The sequence below is a fragment of the Bidens hawaiensis genome, unplaced genomic scaffold (genome assembly GCF_021521415.1).
Source record: "Bidens hawaiensis isolate Kalapana, Puna unplaced genomic scaffold, B.hawaiensis_p1.1 tig00049627_1, whole genome shotgun sequence".
NCBI classification, from domain to species: domain Eukaryota; kingdom Viridiplantae; phylum Streptophyta; class Magnoliopsida; order Asterales; family Asteraceae; genus Bidens; species Bidens hawaiensis.
The window spans coordinates 28,459-45,430 of NW_027498871.1; the positions used below are offsets into that span (position 1 = coordinate 28,459).

At 35.0% G+C, this 16,972-nt stretch overlaps 1 protein-coding gene and 1 pseudogene across 2 annotated transcripts; both read right to left on the minus strand.

The window, feature by feature from the left end:
- Positions 1 to 1,959: 1,959 nt before the first annotated feature.
- LOC143598082 (trafficking protein particle complex II-specific subunit 120 homolog) lies at positions 1,960 to 8,398 on the minus strand (annotated as a pseudogene). Its single transcript, XR_013147044.1, has 9 exons — positions 7,970 to 8,398; positions 7,146 to 7,352; positions 6,651 to 7,039; positions 6,513 to 6,572; positions 6,141 to 6,429; positions 5,247 to 5,530; positions 3,948 to 4,765; positions 3,001 to 3,789; positions 1,960 to 2,195 (listed from the first exon to the last, which is right to left on the minus strand). The product of XR_013147044.1 is annotated as a trafficking protein particle complex II-specific subunit 120 homolog (transcript).
- A 2,184-nt stretch (positions 8,399 to 10,582) lies between these two features.
- On the minus strand, positions 10,583 to 10,930 carry LOC143598084 (uncharacterized). The gene has a single exon (XM_077076398.1). The coding sequence runs from the start codon at positions 10,928 to 10,930 to the stop codon at positions 10,583 to 10,585; it is 348 nt and encodes a 115-aa protein (XP_076932513.1).
- Positions 10,931 to 16,972: the final 6,042 nt, after the last annotated feature.

Below are 16,972 nucleotides of genomic sequence, written 5' to 3' on the forward strand. Positions count from 1 at the left end.
TGAATGGATGCATGTACAACACCACAAAGTTTTATAAATACAAAATATAGACGACAAAGAGATTCAATACATTTTAAAGAAAGCTTATGAAATAGAGGCTAAAAAACCTTTGCCAAAAGTTACTAGTGTTATGGTTTGAACAAATTTTCCCGTAATAACTGATAATAATACAGACTTCATGTAAACTAACAACACCATTTTCTCTATTTCTCTCTCTAAAACCCATCGCCGTTATCTTCATTTCAAATTCTTCAAAATTCACCAACATGAAAGCAACGACGGAAACAAAAACCAAAATAGCAAAATTGATTTGTACAACTTTGTTTGAATTAGAATTAATGGACACCAACTATGCTATTATGAATCCAATCCTGATTGTGCCATTTCTTTATAGAAATCTTTGACTAAATGTTGCAAGATTTCTTCTTCCTAACAACTATATGAGGAGCAAAATGGTAAAATTGTGAATAGAGAAAATCGACATACATGATTTCAACTGCTTTTGTTAGTAACATAGAGTAAAATATATAAACAAGGTAACGTAATACACACTAATGATGAAACTAAGACAATAAGATGTGTGTAAATGAGAGTAATCACTTACCAAAATCACCTTAAATAGAGAACTTTTGATTTTATAGCCGTTAGGTAACGGCTATATTTGTATAATTTTTCAACTTAATTAAATGTGAGATCAATGATATTTAAAATGATATATTAGTTAACCGTTGGTTTAACATGAACGTTATGTTTTCAATTTTCAAATCGATTAATGTTTTTAATTGAAATTAATAAGCAGGTGGTAACGGCTATATTTATTTTAATTTTTTTTAGTAGTGGTGTGATTTATTTAAAAGTTTCTGTCAACACAAGACAACTCTTTTACGCGCTTTTTGTCGAAAATAACTGTAACTTTTATTGAAAAAAGTTTTTTTCAATAATAGTGACTTTTCTTGGCAGTGATTTTAGTGTTATGTAAGCGTCCGTCGGTGAAAATCCATTTTTCTGGTAGTAATCTGATTGTTTTCGCAGGAAAAAAAACGCAATAATTCGTCTCGCTAGTTTTTATTAAACATGAGCTTTTTGCAACTTGAGCTTTAAGTAATTTGATTTTGTGTGTGGTTTGTGAATTTAGTCTGTCAAATGTTAGAAAGCATTCTTGATAAAAACTTATCAGATAACTTTAACAAACTCAGGTTATGAAGACAATGAATTTGTTACAAATAATCAAACTCAAGTGCATTGATTTCAAGTTGTATGGTGTTATGAATCCAATCCTGTATGTGCTATTTCTTTGAGGAATATTTTGGCCAAGTGTTGCAAGACTGCTTCGTTTCAATAACTTTATCAACATCAGAATGATAAAACTCGAATAGAGATAATCGACATACATGACCACCACTACTTTGTTTGTAGCATATCCAACAATCGTTATGATTTCTTCACTATTTTTTTTCTAACAACGTCAATTAACACAAAATATTTAACGGTATTAGTCATCTACAATGAAATCACAACATATGAAAACCGCAATGTTTTTCAGGAAAACAGAAATTGGATTAAATGGACAAGTTTAGCTAGATATAAACCACATGGACGAAATAACTCCTTTAATAAAGTTATTATTTATCGGCTATTATTATGATTTATGAATACATCACTCCCTCTTGTTATACGGGCCATATAAGGCTATACAGACCATATAACTTATTCGTCACTGTGGATCATGTAAAGTTTTAGGAGTTTAATCGATCCTACACCATAGTTTGTCATAAACCATAATATATTATTTGAGCAATGAGTTTCTAAAATTTAACACAATTCCAGTCCTTGCAGGACCTAAATAAAAGCTTCTAATGGCAACTATTATTCCATCTTGTTGCACTGTGGCAAGCTAATCGAAACAGTTGTTGGTTAAGATCATATCAAAACCAAAGGTTGACATATGAATGAAGTTATGGAAATATTAAGACTTCAGACAATACCCTGTACTCGAACATGATAAGGCGGGCCTCTACAGAAAACAGGCTCATCAGGAGAAGTAGAATGAGCCCGGGCCCGTAGAACGTCATTCGGGTCATCTATCATTGCAGCAGCTAACAATGTGTATTCGCCCGGAACCAGAAAATAAAGAGAAAATGGATGTTTGATTTCCTTGAGAGGAGGAATCTCCACCTTTACACCATTTAAAGTCCCTATGGTAATAAACAGCTATTGTTAAACAAGGGATATCAGAATCAAACTGTTTTCTTTGCACATATATATATAACTAGGAATGTAAACGAGCCAAGCTTCTTATGAGTTACTTGACGTCGGAAAGCTAAAAGCACAATCTAGCCAACCTTTAACAAGCTCGAGCCTGAAAGTAAGCTAGTTTAATAAATGAGCGCAAGCTCGAGCTTCACTTATCGACCTCGAGCTGCCTCACGAGCCTATTACTGATATAACTTTTATTTAGTATATATATTTGTAATAGTTATTATTATTTATAAAACTATGATAAAGTCAACTAAATAAATATATAATGTTACGTACAAAAACTATTGCTAGAATATATATAAAGATAATTATAATGTATTTTAATTAGTTGATATATAATAAACGAGCCGAGTTTGAAAAACTACTCAAGAGCTGAGCCCCTGCATTTGAAATAGAGCTAAAAAGAGCCGAGCTCTAGCTCGAGCTTTCGTAAACGATCCAAGCTCGAGTCTAGACAAGCTCGGGCACGTTTACACCCCTACCTGCTTTAATATTTTCAGTTTTCGGGTCACGCTTACATTTGTGGGTCCCACTTGTGCGAAGACAAACGATGGGGCCCACAAAGTTTTTATTTCAGGTGATCATGTAAGTTGGCATGCTCTAACTGTCTAACATGCCTTACTAGTAGCACGTGAATAAGTCAACATAGTCAAAGTTGCCAACATGTCAGCTGCCAGGTCATCATCATTTTGACTCGGTAGCGCGATAACAAAACCATAAATCTGAGATTAGTCTTATTACCTGCCCATAACACTGTAGGATTGTTGCCTTCAATGCAGTTCTCACCTGTCACATCTCTACATGTAACACTAAGACTCATTTTAATTGACTCCTTAGTATTATTCCTAACCTTAACTTCCATAGCAGTCATGTAATTTGCCAACACATAGCCTTTAGCCGAATCTTCAAAGTCAACTTCTTTAGCAAGCCTAAAACAAAAAGTCAATGGGTCGGGTAACAAAACTTCCATTACTGATGACTGAAGGGCTGCTTGTGTGGCATCTTTAATATGCAACTCTCCCGAGCTGTTTCGGCCCGATTGCCACCTCACTTTAATCTTTGATATCATATCCTTAACTAAAGTATTAAGCTCAGATTTGGAAGTTGCATGTGAATTATTATTATTAACTAACACTGAACCGTCAAGAACGGGTAGTTTGAAATGCTCCAAGGGTATGAGAACCCGAGAAGTGTAATCTCTGTCTATTCTTGTTTTCGGGTAAGTGAATTCTGAATAATTTTCATTATTTGTATTTTCCAGCTGGACCGAGACACTGACCTCAAACACTACATCAGACGGGTTATGTAACTCAAGTTCAAGAAACCGTAGGCCCCAGCGTCCACCAAACGGGTCGGTTTTAACCAATATGTCTGTTTTTTGATGTAAAATGTTTTCAGAAATTTGAGCTGGGATTTCCATCTTTATCAAACGGGCCTTCATGAACGACAGCCCTTGCTGAACGCATATGTTTAGGGGAGTGACTAGACGGCGACCAGGCGGCAATGTACCGCCGTCTGGCGGAAGCTCTCCTTGGTTTCCACTAGGCCCTGACATAATGGCCAAAGTCACACATCAAAGTTTGAAACTTCATTATTGAAGGTAAATAACTTAAGATTTTCAAAGTCAACATGGTAAAAAATCTAACAAAAAAAAGTCAAAGTTAAAGAAACGATAATCAGTTAACTACCTGCATAATAAACTAACAACATGGGGCTGCTTCCATCTGACCCAATTTCCCATGCTTTCACAGTCACTGGAATAATAACCTCAGCGCCCGGTTTTAACGGTAATGCAGATTTCAAATTCTCATAACCAACAGAAATAACAGAATGCTGATTCTTCCCAGATAACAAAATATGCGCTTGCTCAACCGGAACCGTACCGGCATTAGCCAAGTTAATATACAACTTCCGAATCTCACCCTCGTATAATATAATCGAGCTATCTCCACCAACAACGTGTGAAACTAGCAATGGCATTTGAGGTATGATAAGAATATTAGGAACAGTTATATTTTTCAGCTTCACCGACCCACTAGACCGAAACGGGTCGCAAATAATAAGCCCTTGAGCCGCCCCGAGGATTAAGTTGTCAACATCTTTGAAAAGATGTTCGGTCGTTACACCAAAACAATGAACAATGCATCCGGTTATACTTACCGGGCCTTCTTTAGTTGGTACACCTGATAAACTAAGTACTTTGGAAGTGTTGGAAGTTAAGGTCACGGTAACGGGAAACGCGTCGAAGTTTCCAGAATGTACCGAGAGGTAAATACTGTTGACTATTAAGTCAAACCCGCATGGGTTTGCTAATTCAACTAGTACTTGTACGGGCTCACCGATGACCCATATTAGGCTGTGTTTAGTGGTGGAAGTTGAATCTTTTTTGGTAAATGGTGTGTAGATAAATGGGCCTGAAGGGACTGCTCCGGCCCACCAATCTTCTCGTTTTGGGTTTCGCTTAATAATATCGGCTTGTGACGAATGAAGCGGAAATGAATGTAACCTGAGAAATCAGGAATGATATTTAGTCTGCAATTTGTGCATTTAGTTGTAAAATAAACTGTAAGGGTGTGCATGGGTCAGTTTTGCCCCAAAACTATAACCATAATCGAGCTATTGGTTAACTGGAGAATGATAAATTGATAATTGACTGGTTATGGTTAAGTCGGTTTTACAAGTTGATTTGGTTCGGTTAACTGTGAACTAGAATTGGTCATAAAATGTTTTGTCTGACTAAAATAAACCAAAACAATGTAATTGGGCCTGAAAGTTAAGGCTTGAATTTATTAACCACTTAATAAACTGTTATTAGACAATTGGGCTTAATAAACTTTTACCCGCCAATTTCGCTTTTCAAATCAATTTAAAACCAAGCCATCAGTTTTTTGTTAGGTTCAGTTATATCTGTTCGGTTAATTTGGTTATGGGTTGTGAATACAGTTTGCTGCATTAAATAGTTAAAACAAATGATATAATTTGTGTACCTTATGAAAGGTAAAGCAGGATCAGGGCAATGAGTACCAGAAGGAAGTCGGTCTGCAGAATTAACAAGGGCAGTTACAAGTCCATTTTGGGCAGGGGGTGTAATTAAAGGATAATAAGATCTTAACAAACGGGCAGCAGCACTCCATGCTGCAAGTGGATCACCCGCCCGAACAGCAGATAAAAGTATTTCTTTTAAAACAATCATCTGCAATGTGCTCCACTGGGACTCAAATAAAGATACCACCATTTGTTGACGCATCTTCCCGTTATCAGTAACAATTTCCTTGCATAATTTACATAATTTATATTAAATTTTATGCAAGAATCTGAATTTTATGCAGGGCAGGTAACATGTCTAAACGTGTACTTTTTGTACAGGTCGAAACGTGTTGGGTTGACCTAGATGACAACATTCTTTTTGTGCAAAAATATTGATTCTGTAAAAATACTTAATGACAAGTATGCTTTAAAACTATCTTATTTCGATAATGATCCTAAGTTTTTCAATAGAAAGTTTTACAAGGTGTCAAAAGAAGTAGTCTTTGTATGGGTTAAACCAAAAAAAATTTTCTACAAAATTCTTAACTTTTTATATATACTTGGTGTGTCTACTGTCAAATATGTTTCAAAAACTATATTTTCTTTTTAATAATATTGTTTTTGTAGAAAAAAAAATGATTTACGAGGTTTTATGGATTACATACGCTTTGGACGACTTCTGACCCATCTGATCGGTTTTCTTTAAATACCTTTTATTACCCATTTGACCCATTCAAATAATACATAACCCGTATCAACTAATTCATAAGTAAATGAGTCGAAAATGTCACCAAAATTAAAATATCCCAAATATATTCAAACTAATATAAACTGTGTAATAAGTTATAACTCACAGTGGAAACATTGTGTAAAGGAGTGGTAGCTCGACTTTGAACATGATAAGCTTTTGTAGTGATTGCCAATACTTGTAAGGCACTAGAAGCAGATAAATTATTTTGGTGTTGCAGATATAGTTTTGCCACCTGTCTAGAGAAAAACGCAGCTTTTCTATGGTAACCAAGATTTCCAAATAACCGAGCTATTTCAACATACAATATGAGTCTATCATTTGGATCAATCAAAGATTTTGCTCCATCTGAGGCATTGGTCAACAGCTCAACAACCTCTTTAACCATTTCCGGTCTGCCCAATACATAAATATGTCAAGGGAAAATAACTTAGATCGTACACGGATATAATACAAATAACTCTTATATATTATGTACCTGCAGATAAATCTTGCCAATTTCAAAGTAGCTTCAAGTTCAAAACTGAGAGGTGAAACCCTGCAAATAAATTGACAATTTTTTAAAAGTTTACAGTATTTTTTTTAAGTTAGTTTTTTTTAATATAACAAGAAGTACCTCTGATCACTTTCTTGCATGATCGACTTGCGATAATGCATGATGACACCGTTGTATCGATACTTCACCTCTTCCACTAAACTGGAATCTTTCTGTCCTATTTTACCCATCTTACAAAACCACATTTTACAAAAGAATAATTATAAGTTTTTATGTATAACAACTATGCATCATAAAATGTATAATAAACTTACCAAATACGCACAAACACCGCCTTCTAATGCACCAGCATACCAGAAATAATCCCCAATCATTCTAGAAAGTTCTAAAGCGGTACAATAATGGTTATGAGCATCAAGTGGTGAACCGGCAAGTAGACAATAATCCCCTATAGCTTTCTGGGCACGCGCATTTCTCCTCTTTTTCGCTTTAATTGCCTGGAAAAATTGCTGATAAACACAAAAACCGTTAAGTTTCTGTTAGAAACGCGTCCTTGATATTTATAATATTAATATTGCATTAATCATAATGACTAGGACACCTAAAATATTAAACCTCCTCTGCACTTAAACTGGCTTGAGTATCTAAAGGCGTCTTGAGAAGGGTCCCGCTAAATTCCGCTGTAAGCACCCATTTTTCGAATTCCATTAAAAGCGAAGCAGCAATATCTTGCATCATTGTTTGCAGGTGAAATTCTTGAGTTCTTTGATCAGCAGGAGGAAATAAAACCAGTTTATTTGGTTTATTGCTTTCTTTCTCTAGCTGCAATAGGAAAACCATGTTAACTTATAGAGGAGTATTTGGGATTGCTTATTATAACTAATTATATTCTGATTGTGTTTTGATGCAACAATAAAACTATTTTGAACAAACATTGGGATCATTTATAGGAGCACCATAGGTAGAATCTATCATTATGTGTTTCAAACAAACAATATAATATCTACATTCAACAATTTTTGCCTGACTTCGCTCACATGTAAGGCTGCAAATAAGCCGAGCCGTTCATGAGCTACTTGAGATCGGATCGATAAAAAAGCTATCCGAGCTTCAAATAAAGCTCGTTTTGTTTGTTATCGAGCTCTATATGGGAAGATCATTTAGGCTGGTCTAGCACTCTAGCCTAGTTTATTTTTAAGGTTTTTACTAATCTTACGTACTTTTATATATTAATTTCACACTACATAGCCAAGGTTTGGCTCGTTTATGGTACTACTGCACAAGATCTTGGGCCGAGCTCAGAGGTTTTTCACAAAAAAATATAAATATAATTAAAAATTTATATAAATTAATTAATATGGAATAAACGAACCGGCTCGTTTACATCCCTACAAATGCACAATTAAAAATGATCTGTAAATAAATTCGATTAGCTCGACCTGAGAATCAGCAGGCGAGAAGGCGAAACAGCGTTGAACAAACGAGGAGGCGTACGCATTACACGTCTCAACAAACTGCAACAAGACGCTTTCGAGATCCGGGGACGAAGGACAGTGACATATCCCAATGACTGCATGGATTTTCCTGTAGGCTTGGAAATCCTCCCAGGGACTCAGGGGCGATTCCCCGATGACGTATTTGAAGCGGAGGGTGCCGGAGTCCCAGGGTTGCTGGGAGAAGGGTGATTTCTTACGTGCAGTGTAGAAGGAGCTGATTGCTGCAAGCTCTACGCTGCGGTGTTGGCTGAGCATGGCGACGTATTTACGGAAGTGGGGAGGGGTGATCGGGCCGATCGGGATCACCACAATGCGGATCATCGAGCAGGTTTCGATGCCCACGTCGGGTTCCATGGTTTCGCCGGAGGTGGTGATCGGTATGACGGTTACAAAGGATGGTAACAAATGATATTATTATACAACTTCTGTTACATTTCAGGTTAATATTAATATTCTATGCATTTGACTTGTTAAAATACAACGGTTAATATTGGAATGCTCTCATCGAACTCTATGATATTAGATATTAGGTTTTTATTTTTCGATTTCATACATGTAGATTTTTGAATTTTTTTTCAGATGTCGGCTAAGTCATTAAACACATATTCCAAAGCCGACTAATTAAGAGTCAAGGATGTCGGCTAAAAAGACAGGGTTGTAGGCTAAGTTTAGCCGTGTGTGACACGCGTCAAATTTTAATTGGTTGAAAGTGGGTCCCATCTACAGATGAGCATTTTTCCTAAATACATGTACTTATACTTGTTCAGTATCTGTACTTGTACTTGTGCATGTACATGTACGTGTCTATTGGATACAGGTATGGGTACGCAAATTTACTGATTATAGGTACGGGTACTTTCGGGTACATGTACGGGTACAAGTATGAGTATTACGGGTATTGACACCCGTTTAGAATATGTAGGGGCTTTTATTAGGTTTTCAACACTTATGACTTAACTTTCAAGCGAGATTTTCAAAAATAATATATATTAGTTGAATAAGTTCTTTCTCAATTTATATGCGTATATTCATATATTGTGTGTTCATATATTTTTATTTTATGTATGTATAATTGTGTATATAATTAAATAACATGTATTAACTTTTTTTCTTGTTTTTCTATAGATATTGAGGAAGCAATAAACTAAGAAAATGAAAAGGGAATTGATTTTATATTATGACTGATTTGTTTCATTTTTTGTTTTGGTATTATGTTTTAGCTGTGGTATTACAGTTTTGGTATTATAGATTATTGATTGTCGGTATCGTACCGTTACCGATACCTAGTTTAGTGGAGATTTAAAAAAAGGTAACCAAGCGAATACCGTACTCGTACCAAATAATTCGGGTAAGGGTATGGGTACCAAGATTTATTGATTTTAGGTATGGGTATTTTTGGGTACGGGTACGGTCCCGATCTCATCCCTAAATCAACTTCTGCCTCCGAGACACCGTTTCAACTTCTCATATTCCGTCTCCCATCTCGTCGGGTGGCCCCAGTGCCCATTACCATCGTCGATCCTTATTGTGCCCCTTACAAAAAATTTATGTATCTGTCTCCGGAAGATGCATCTTTTTAAACCGGCTAAGAAATAATATACATTAAATTAAATTATTATATGCATATGCTTGTAAGATTAGCCCAAACCCAATTAGCAAAGGCAGGCAAGCATTGTCGAATAAATAATTGAATAGATTATTATTACTTATTATTATTCTTACGCAAACGATATCTTCACGGTTTAGAACCCTAAATCACGATCTCCGACCATAAGAAGTTTTAGTGTAAATGATTGATGAATTGTACAACTATTTTAAGAAGTAGTTTTATTTACCAGCATGCATGCATGCATACTAGCTTTGGTTTGTAAAAATCCCGATTGGACGCTGATTATAATTATTATCTATAGTGAATGTTGATGATCTAAATATATTTCTCAATCATTTTTAAAATACAGGGAGGATTGTTTGGAATGTCTACATCCGGCACCGAGGCCCGGATGATAAGTATTTGAATTCATATTGTTGTACTTCCTTTCACCCCGAACATAATTGACCTATTCTTCTTCGTTTTCCTCATCTTGTACTTCCCCACAACTCGCAACTTCATGCCCCAACTCACCACAACATTCACATACCGGGTATGTTTTCCCACGTTCCCCTTTCCGTGCATGCATGCATCCAACAACCTGTCCATTTTCTTTTCCAGTCTATCCATTCAGTCATCTGACCCGTGACTATCTATCGCTTTTACCACTACTCTTTTGACCATTTTGTTCAACTGAGCATGTCTCTTCAAATTAGTCACATGTCTTTTAAAATACCTCCAATCCACATTTTCATCATTCGCAAGAAAAGACCCATTATTAGTGGCTTGGAGGTCTCGAACATCATCATTAGAAAGACTGTCGCGGAATGCATTTATCAACTACCATAAAACTATTCCATGATGAGGGCAAGTCCTCAACAATAACTTAAATCTATGAAAAGTTCATAGAAAGTTTCCTCCATAAGCTGCTGAAAATTCCAAATGGAATTTCGAGCCTCTATGGTTCTCTAAAGCATATAATATTCATCCAAAAATTGTTGTGCCAAATCCTGCCATGTGTAAATACTGGCCGAAGGTAATGATAAGAACCACTGTTTTGCTGCATCCTTCAAACTAAACTGGAACACAACCATCTTCACTTCATCTGCAATAAAACCTTGACTTGAGATGGTGGCATAAGTTGAATTAAAATCACTTAAGTGCAGATATGGTTCTTCAGTAGCTTTTCTATGAAACGTGGGTAATCCGGTTAAACTGCTCTGTCTCACTGAAAAAGTTCTTCCATCTCTAACCGGGATAATGATTGGTAGAGGGTTCGTGACCACTTGTGGGATGAAGGGACTTTGAACTCCCATAATGGGTGGTGGAATATATGCTCTCGAGACTCCATCATCAAACTCATAAATAGGAATATCTGGCTCGCGGTTATTCAGAAGTCACGGTGCTTGATATTGCTGATTTCTGGATGGTTTTATCGAGGTTCCTGATCATTCTGAAGATTTTGTTACTGATACTGAACCCCCATATTCATCCAAAAATTCCTTCCTCATCATCATAATCCAACCATGCATCATCCCCTTTGTTTCATTCTTCGACCCGTATATTAGCATGTTTATCATATGGTCTTCCTCATTGAACTCCGCTGGCTTGTGACGGTTTAGTGGGGCAGATATGACTGACCGGTTGTCATCATAATTTAGTGGTCTTCTTTGGTTATGGTTACCCCCTCTACGGTTTACCTGGTTCTGATTTCAGTTACGGTTAGCATTCTGGTTTTGGTTAGGTGGTGGGTTTTTTTGAGGAACAAGTTGTTCCTGGTTTGATGGTTGGTCTTGGTTATCTGGTTGGTAGTCATTTGGGTCTTGATTTTTTCGGTTACTTATGTCTTCTGTTTTTGGTATTGAAGTTGTGGCTTATGGTTTTCGGCTTAACTTGGGTTTCTGTGCTTCTCAGTTTCTCTTTGCTTTTTTTTCAATTTCTGGATCAAACCGTAGCCGCTCTTTATTGCGGGAATATCTTGTATGCACTAAACTGGAAAATCAACTGTACAGACAAATATACTAACACCCCGCGTAAAATCAACGAAAAAATTATAAAAAAAACTTAAAATTAAGCTAAACTAGCAATTTGCGCGTTGATTTCCCGTCAACGGCGCCATTTTTACGTAGATGCCGTGCTCTAATAAAAAACAAGTATTTAAAAGTCTTAAATACCTATAACTAGTACGGGTAAGTAAGGTCGTCTCCATAGGGAATCAGTGGAAAGTGCATGTAGAACTCATATTAAATAATTCTTAAAATAGGTAGACAGTCGGTGTCAAGTGGTTTAGAAAAACTGATTTTTAAGAACATACGATTATAACTTAAGATTTGTAAACAATTATGAGAAAATGATTCACTTCAGGTTCAGGCAACGAGAACAGCCGTCTGCTCTGATACCAATTGATAAGACCTACCAAGGATCTAATCGCGTCGATACATCGATTATACAATACGAACTCGAATACGTTAAATACGATTTATTACATTAATGGTGGAATAGATACATTATGGAGGATAAATGCATAATAACTTATGGAGAGGATAAATAACTTAGATCTAGGATCTCACACCTCTCATATGTGTGATCTCACATAAATAAGAGCATGGAGCTGCCTATTTATAGGCCAACTGCTCCAATTCGTTAAGTTATGTCTAATTCGTTATAACTTCATAACGAATTAGACGCAATTTGTTATGATTCTATAACGAATGGTGATAATCTTAACGAACTAGTCTAGCCTATAACGAATGGGCCTCATTCGCTATACAATCCATAGCGAATGAGCAATTTACATTAAATACACATTAAATACAAAGACTAGACAACCTATAAGTTATTCGATCTCTACGGACAAGTGCACTAACAATATATCCTAAGGTAAACTAATGTCTTCGATCTTGAACAATATTAACTATTTGTACATGTAGCATGTATAAAAGTATGGTTTGTCAACACGTATGTTCGTGATAATTCATAAGTTTAGTTGAGATATAGATAGATAAAAATCACAATTCATATGTTAATGATTAGCATTACACTTCTTATTAAAATGTAAACAATTAAATAGATGTGGCCCCGTTCCTGTTGATACAAAATCAATGTACTTGGGTAAATGTATGATCATACTAGACGAGAATAGATGAGGATGAGATACCAAACCACCAAACAATAAAATAAGCACCTAAGCACATTGAGTATAATCATAGAGCATGCAATAATCACATATAAACATAAATTGAATTGTGTTTTGAATAGATGTGGTAATAAAATCATGAGTAAATATGAATAAGGTATACAAGCTACCTCAAAAATGTGTAAAGTATAAAAAGGGGGTATGTAACTCACCTTAACGAGTGGAAATGAGACGGCGGTAAAAAGTTAAATATTGTCTGGTCACGCTCCTCGGGTACGTCGACAAAAGTTCCTAATTGTTGACGATAATAATAATTATAAACGAAATAATAACAAGACTCATGAGGATTTGGGATTCGATCAAGTTATAAGTAAAATTGATATTAAAGTATCATTAGATTAACTATTACTATTATTATTATTATTATTATTAAATTTATGTTAGATTTACAAATAACTAAGAATAAACATTATATAATATGGTATAGGATAAGTATCATTACAGAACTGCTAAATTATTTAAGAACTTGTAGGAACCCTTGAAAACTAAAGTTTTTTATAAAATTTTTTGTATGTTAATGTTATTTGAGAATAGTTTTATCATTTTTTATATATATTTACGATTACAATTTTGAAAAAAATAGTATTTATACATATCTTTGTTTTGTTTTACACCTATGTAAATTTGTTAGTATATAAATTTTACACATATGTAAACGTGTGATTAATATATGTAATCAAATTTTTTTTATATAAAATATGATAAAGCTACTCTTAAATAATGTTAATATATAAAAAAATTAAAAAATTATTTGGTTGTTAAGGGTTCGTAAGAGTTCTTAACTTTTTTAGAGTTCTTAAATGATACAAATCCGGTATGGTATATATATATATATATACAGGTATTGGATCATTTCAGAAGTTTTTTTACAGCGAGAAGTGCGAGAAGTGAAGGTGTAACTCTATTAATCCCTAATTTCAATCTGTTTCTTATTTGTAGGTGCATATGCATGTGTGTAGGTACGTATGTTTGTATACGTGCACGTAAGTTTGTATATGTGTATGTATGTTTGTATGTGTGTAGGTACATAGGTTTGAATGTGGCTCGGTACATTTATATGTTTTGTAGGTAGGTTTGAATGTGTAATTAAGACATAAATACAACCAACCTACATATATGTATGTAACATATATGAAAGAGAGTGAAATTATGGATTAATAGAGTTATACATTCACTTCTCGCACTTCTCACTGTAATATCACTTCTCGCAAGATCCATCCCCTATACACACACACACACACACACACACACATATATATACATATATATAAGAAGGTTAAACGATAATTTATTTTGAACATCTAATATTGTTTGGTTTGTTAAGCGAGTGGTAAAATATATTATTATCATATATATTATATATATATATAAATTAAGAAACACGGGTTCAAAAACAAGAAAACAATAAGTCGGGGTTCGATTTATCGAGATAGCGTTTATCTAATGTTATATATATGCAGTAATAATAAAAAATTGATTAAAAAGAAGTTTAAAAAAATAAAAACCCAAAAACGGGGACTAGAGGACTCGAACTCGCGACACAGGTCGCTTCACCCTTAAGAAACATGCGCTGGCCATTAGGCCAACACCAATGATGGAACTATTAATTTAAATATATTGCACACCAGTTCATGTTCTTCCCAATCAAACCCTAGAATTCAAATTGTTTTAAATGATCCATGTTGGTTAAAATTGATTTGGGGTTTACATTAATCGGTTAAAAATGAGTTGTATCGTAATCAATGACGAATTGACGATCTAATGTCAAAATAGGTTCATGGCTCTAGCTTGAGATCGTTAGGGGTCTTGGCAGCTTCGTAGCTTGCAATTGGTTTAGGGTTTAGTGTCATGATGTTGAGAGGATGGTGTGGTAGGGTTTAATCAAATTATAAACATGTACTTCTAGTGTTTTACGAACGAGTAAGCCGCAGTTTTGTTAAGTTTTAAAAATGAGTCAATAGCTGTCAATTTGTTATCATTTACCACAATTAGAGAGTCGGTAGAATGCGCTTAAGGTCAAACATTGATTTGGTAGGATCAATTTCATTGATTAGGCCGAGAATTGAGGTGTAAGAAAGAGGTGGGTGAGGGTGGGGGTGTTATGGTGCGTCGGTATCAAGTTTGGGACGGGGAAGAAGAAATGAAGTTTTGTTAATTTCCGAAACTGGTCCTTGAGGTTTATTTATGATCAAACAAGGGTAAATCTATGTAACACCCAGGCTTAAGCAGAAACGCCTTATTTTTGTAACCGTTACCTGACCCGGGTTCGTATTTAGATTATTAATCAATATATCTCGCATCCGTTTAGTATGATTATGTATTTTATTTATTTATTGGAATAATGTGCAAAATTAACCCCTAACAAACACATTACCCCCTTATGCACCCAATCCCAAACCACAAGGACCAACTTGCAAAATAACAAAAAAGTATTTTTCCCTCCTCTCCTTCTCCTCTCCCATCGGTGGCCGATACCCCCCCCCCCACCACTTTCTTGTTCCATAATTCACTGGTTAAATCGGGAAATTCATCTTGTTAAATCATTTGGCAATAATAAACGCGTCTACCGACACTCTAAGTATGGAAAAAACTAACCAATTGATAGCTAAACAATTCATAATCATAACCATAATGAACCACAACTTATACGGCTTTAATTTACTATATAAACACGAGTATAATTCAATTAAACAATACCACACTGATATACGTCTATTTATACATCTTGAATCCCTTGTAAAGTTATGTTTATTTAAGGTTTTTAAGTTCGGTTTAGTTCGTGTTTCGTTTATCTTTTATTAATTTAGGTTTTTGAGTCAAGTATTATATGTTTATCATGTTTTATATTTTTTGGTGTCTTGAATGTTAAATCCAATTCTTTCTGTCATTTCATGTGATTTTCAAGTTCGTTTTGCTCGTTATTGATTACATGATTATTCCACTTAGTGTTTCGATTTGTTTTCATTTAGATGGTGACTTGGTGGTCAAGGAAAAGAAGGCCTAGAAGGTTCCTATCGTTGCTTGGAGTTCAAGGAAGAGATCTAGCATGATTTAGCAATAAATATAACAAAATAATAAAAAAAATCTAGAATTCCCCTCTTGAAGGGCGCCGCGCAGCGCGACCGGGGGAGGCCAAGCCCGTCGCGCGGCGCCTAAGGGGTCTGGTCTGCGCGTTTTGCAAGTTTTAAGGCCCAGCTCGTCATATATATATATATATATATATATTATTATAAACCTAAACGAAGAGAGATTCTTGGGCAGCCGATTTTGAGAGAGAAAGAGCAAGTTTGTGAAGGTTTTGAAGCTAGGAATTATTAGAGACCAAGGAGCTTTCACTCAATCGATCAAGAAAGAAGTCTTAAGGGTTTTATCGCTCTACTCTCTTTGTTCTTGTTATTTATCATGAATTTCTTTCGTTTTCTTTGTTTGGGATTGTTTTTAATAATGATTCTAGGCTAGACTTCATGTCTACCTAGGTTTGATGAACATTTTTCGATTCTTTCTTTGGAAAATTGTTTGATTATGGTTTCATTATATTAATAGTAAAGACTTGATTTTGTTTTCATGATGCATATGAATGTTTATTATCTTGGTTGATTATTAATTATTGCTTCACATGGATCTTGTTTTCTATTGATTGTGTTCTTTAGATATTAGGGTTCATGTTTAATCAATTACTTGGTGTTTTGATTATTATGGTTGAATAGGCCTATTAGATAATTGAAGCTTATTAATTGTTAACTTGGATTTTGAATGTTTTGCTAAATTCCAATAGTTGTAAGGTGAGGAGTTATTCATGTGTCTTGGTCAATCGCATGCTAGGATAGATTAGTGACAATATTCTTGCTTATTGTGTTCATCCATGTTCATGATGTCATGTTAAGTTTGTCAAGTTATCTAGGGTTTAGTGTTTCGTAAGATTGCTTGCGTTAGATACTATTAATTAACCCTAATTGATGACTGTAAGGAAATCAATAAACTGATTGCTTAATAATCTAATAATTGTTCTTTGGGATTTCGTTTGATTCGGTCAAGGGTCCTTAGGGTTTGTTAGATGAATATGTTTAGAAATCAGTTTCCATAATCATGTTATTTGTCCATTGCTTGATGATTGTTGATGCATGGGATTCTTACCTAGGTAGATTCCTTCTCTTATTGGTTT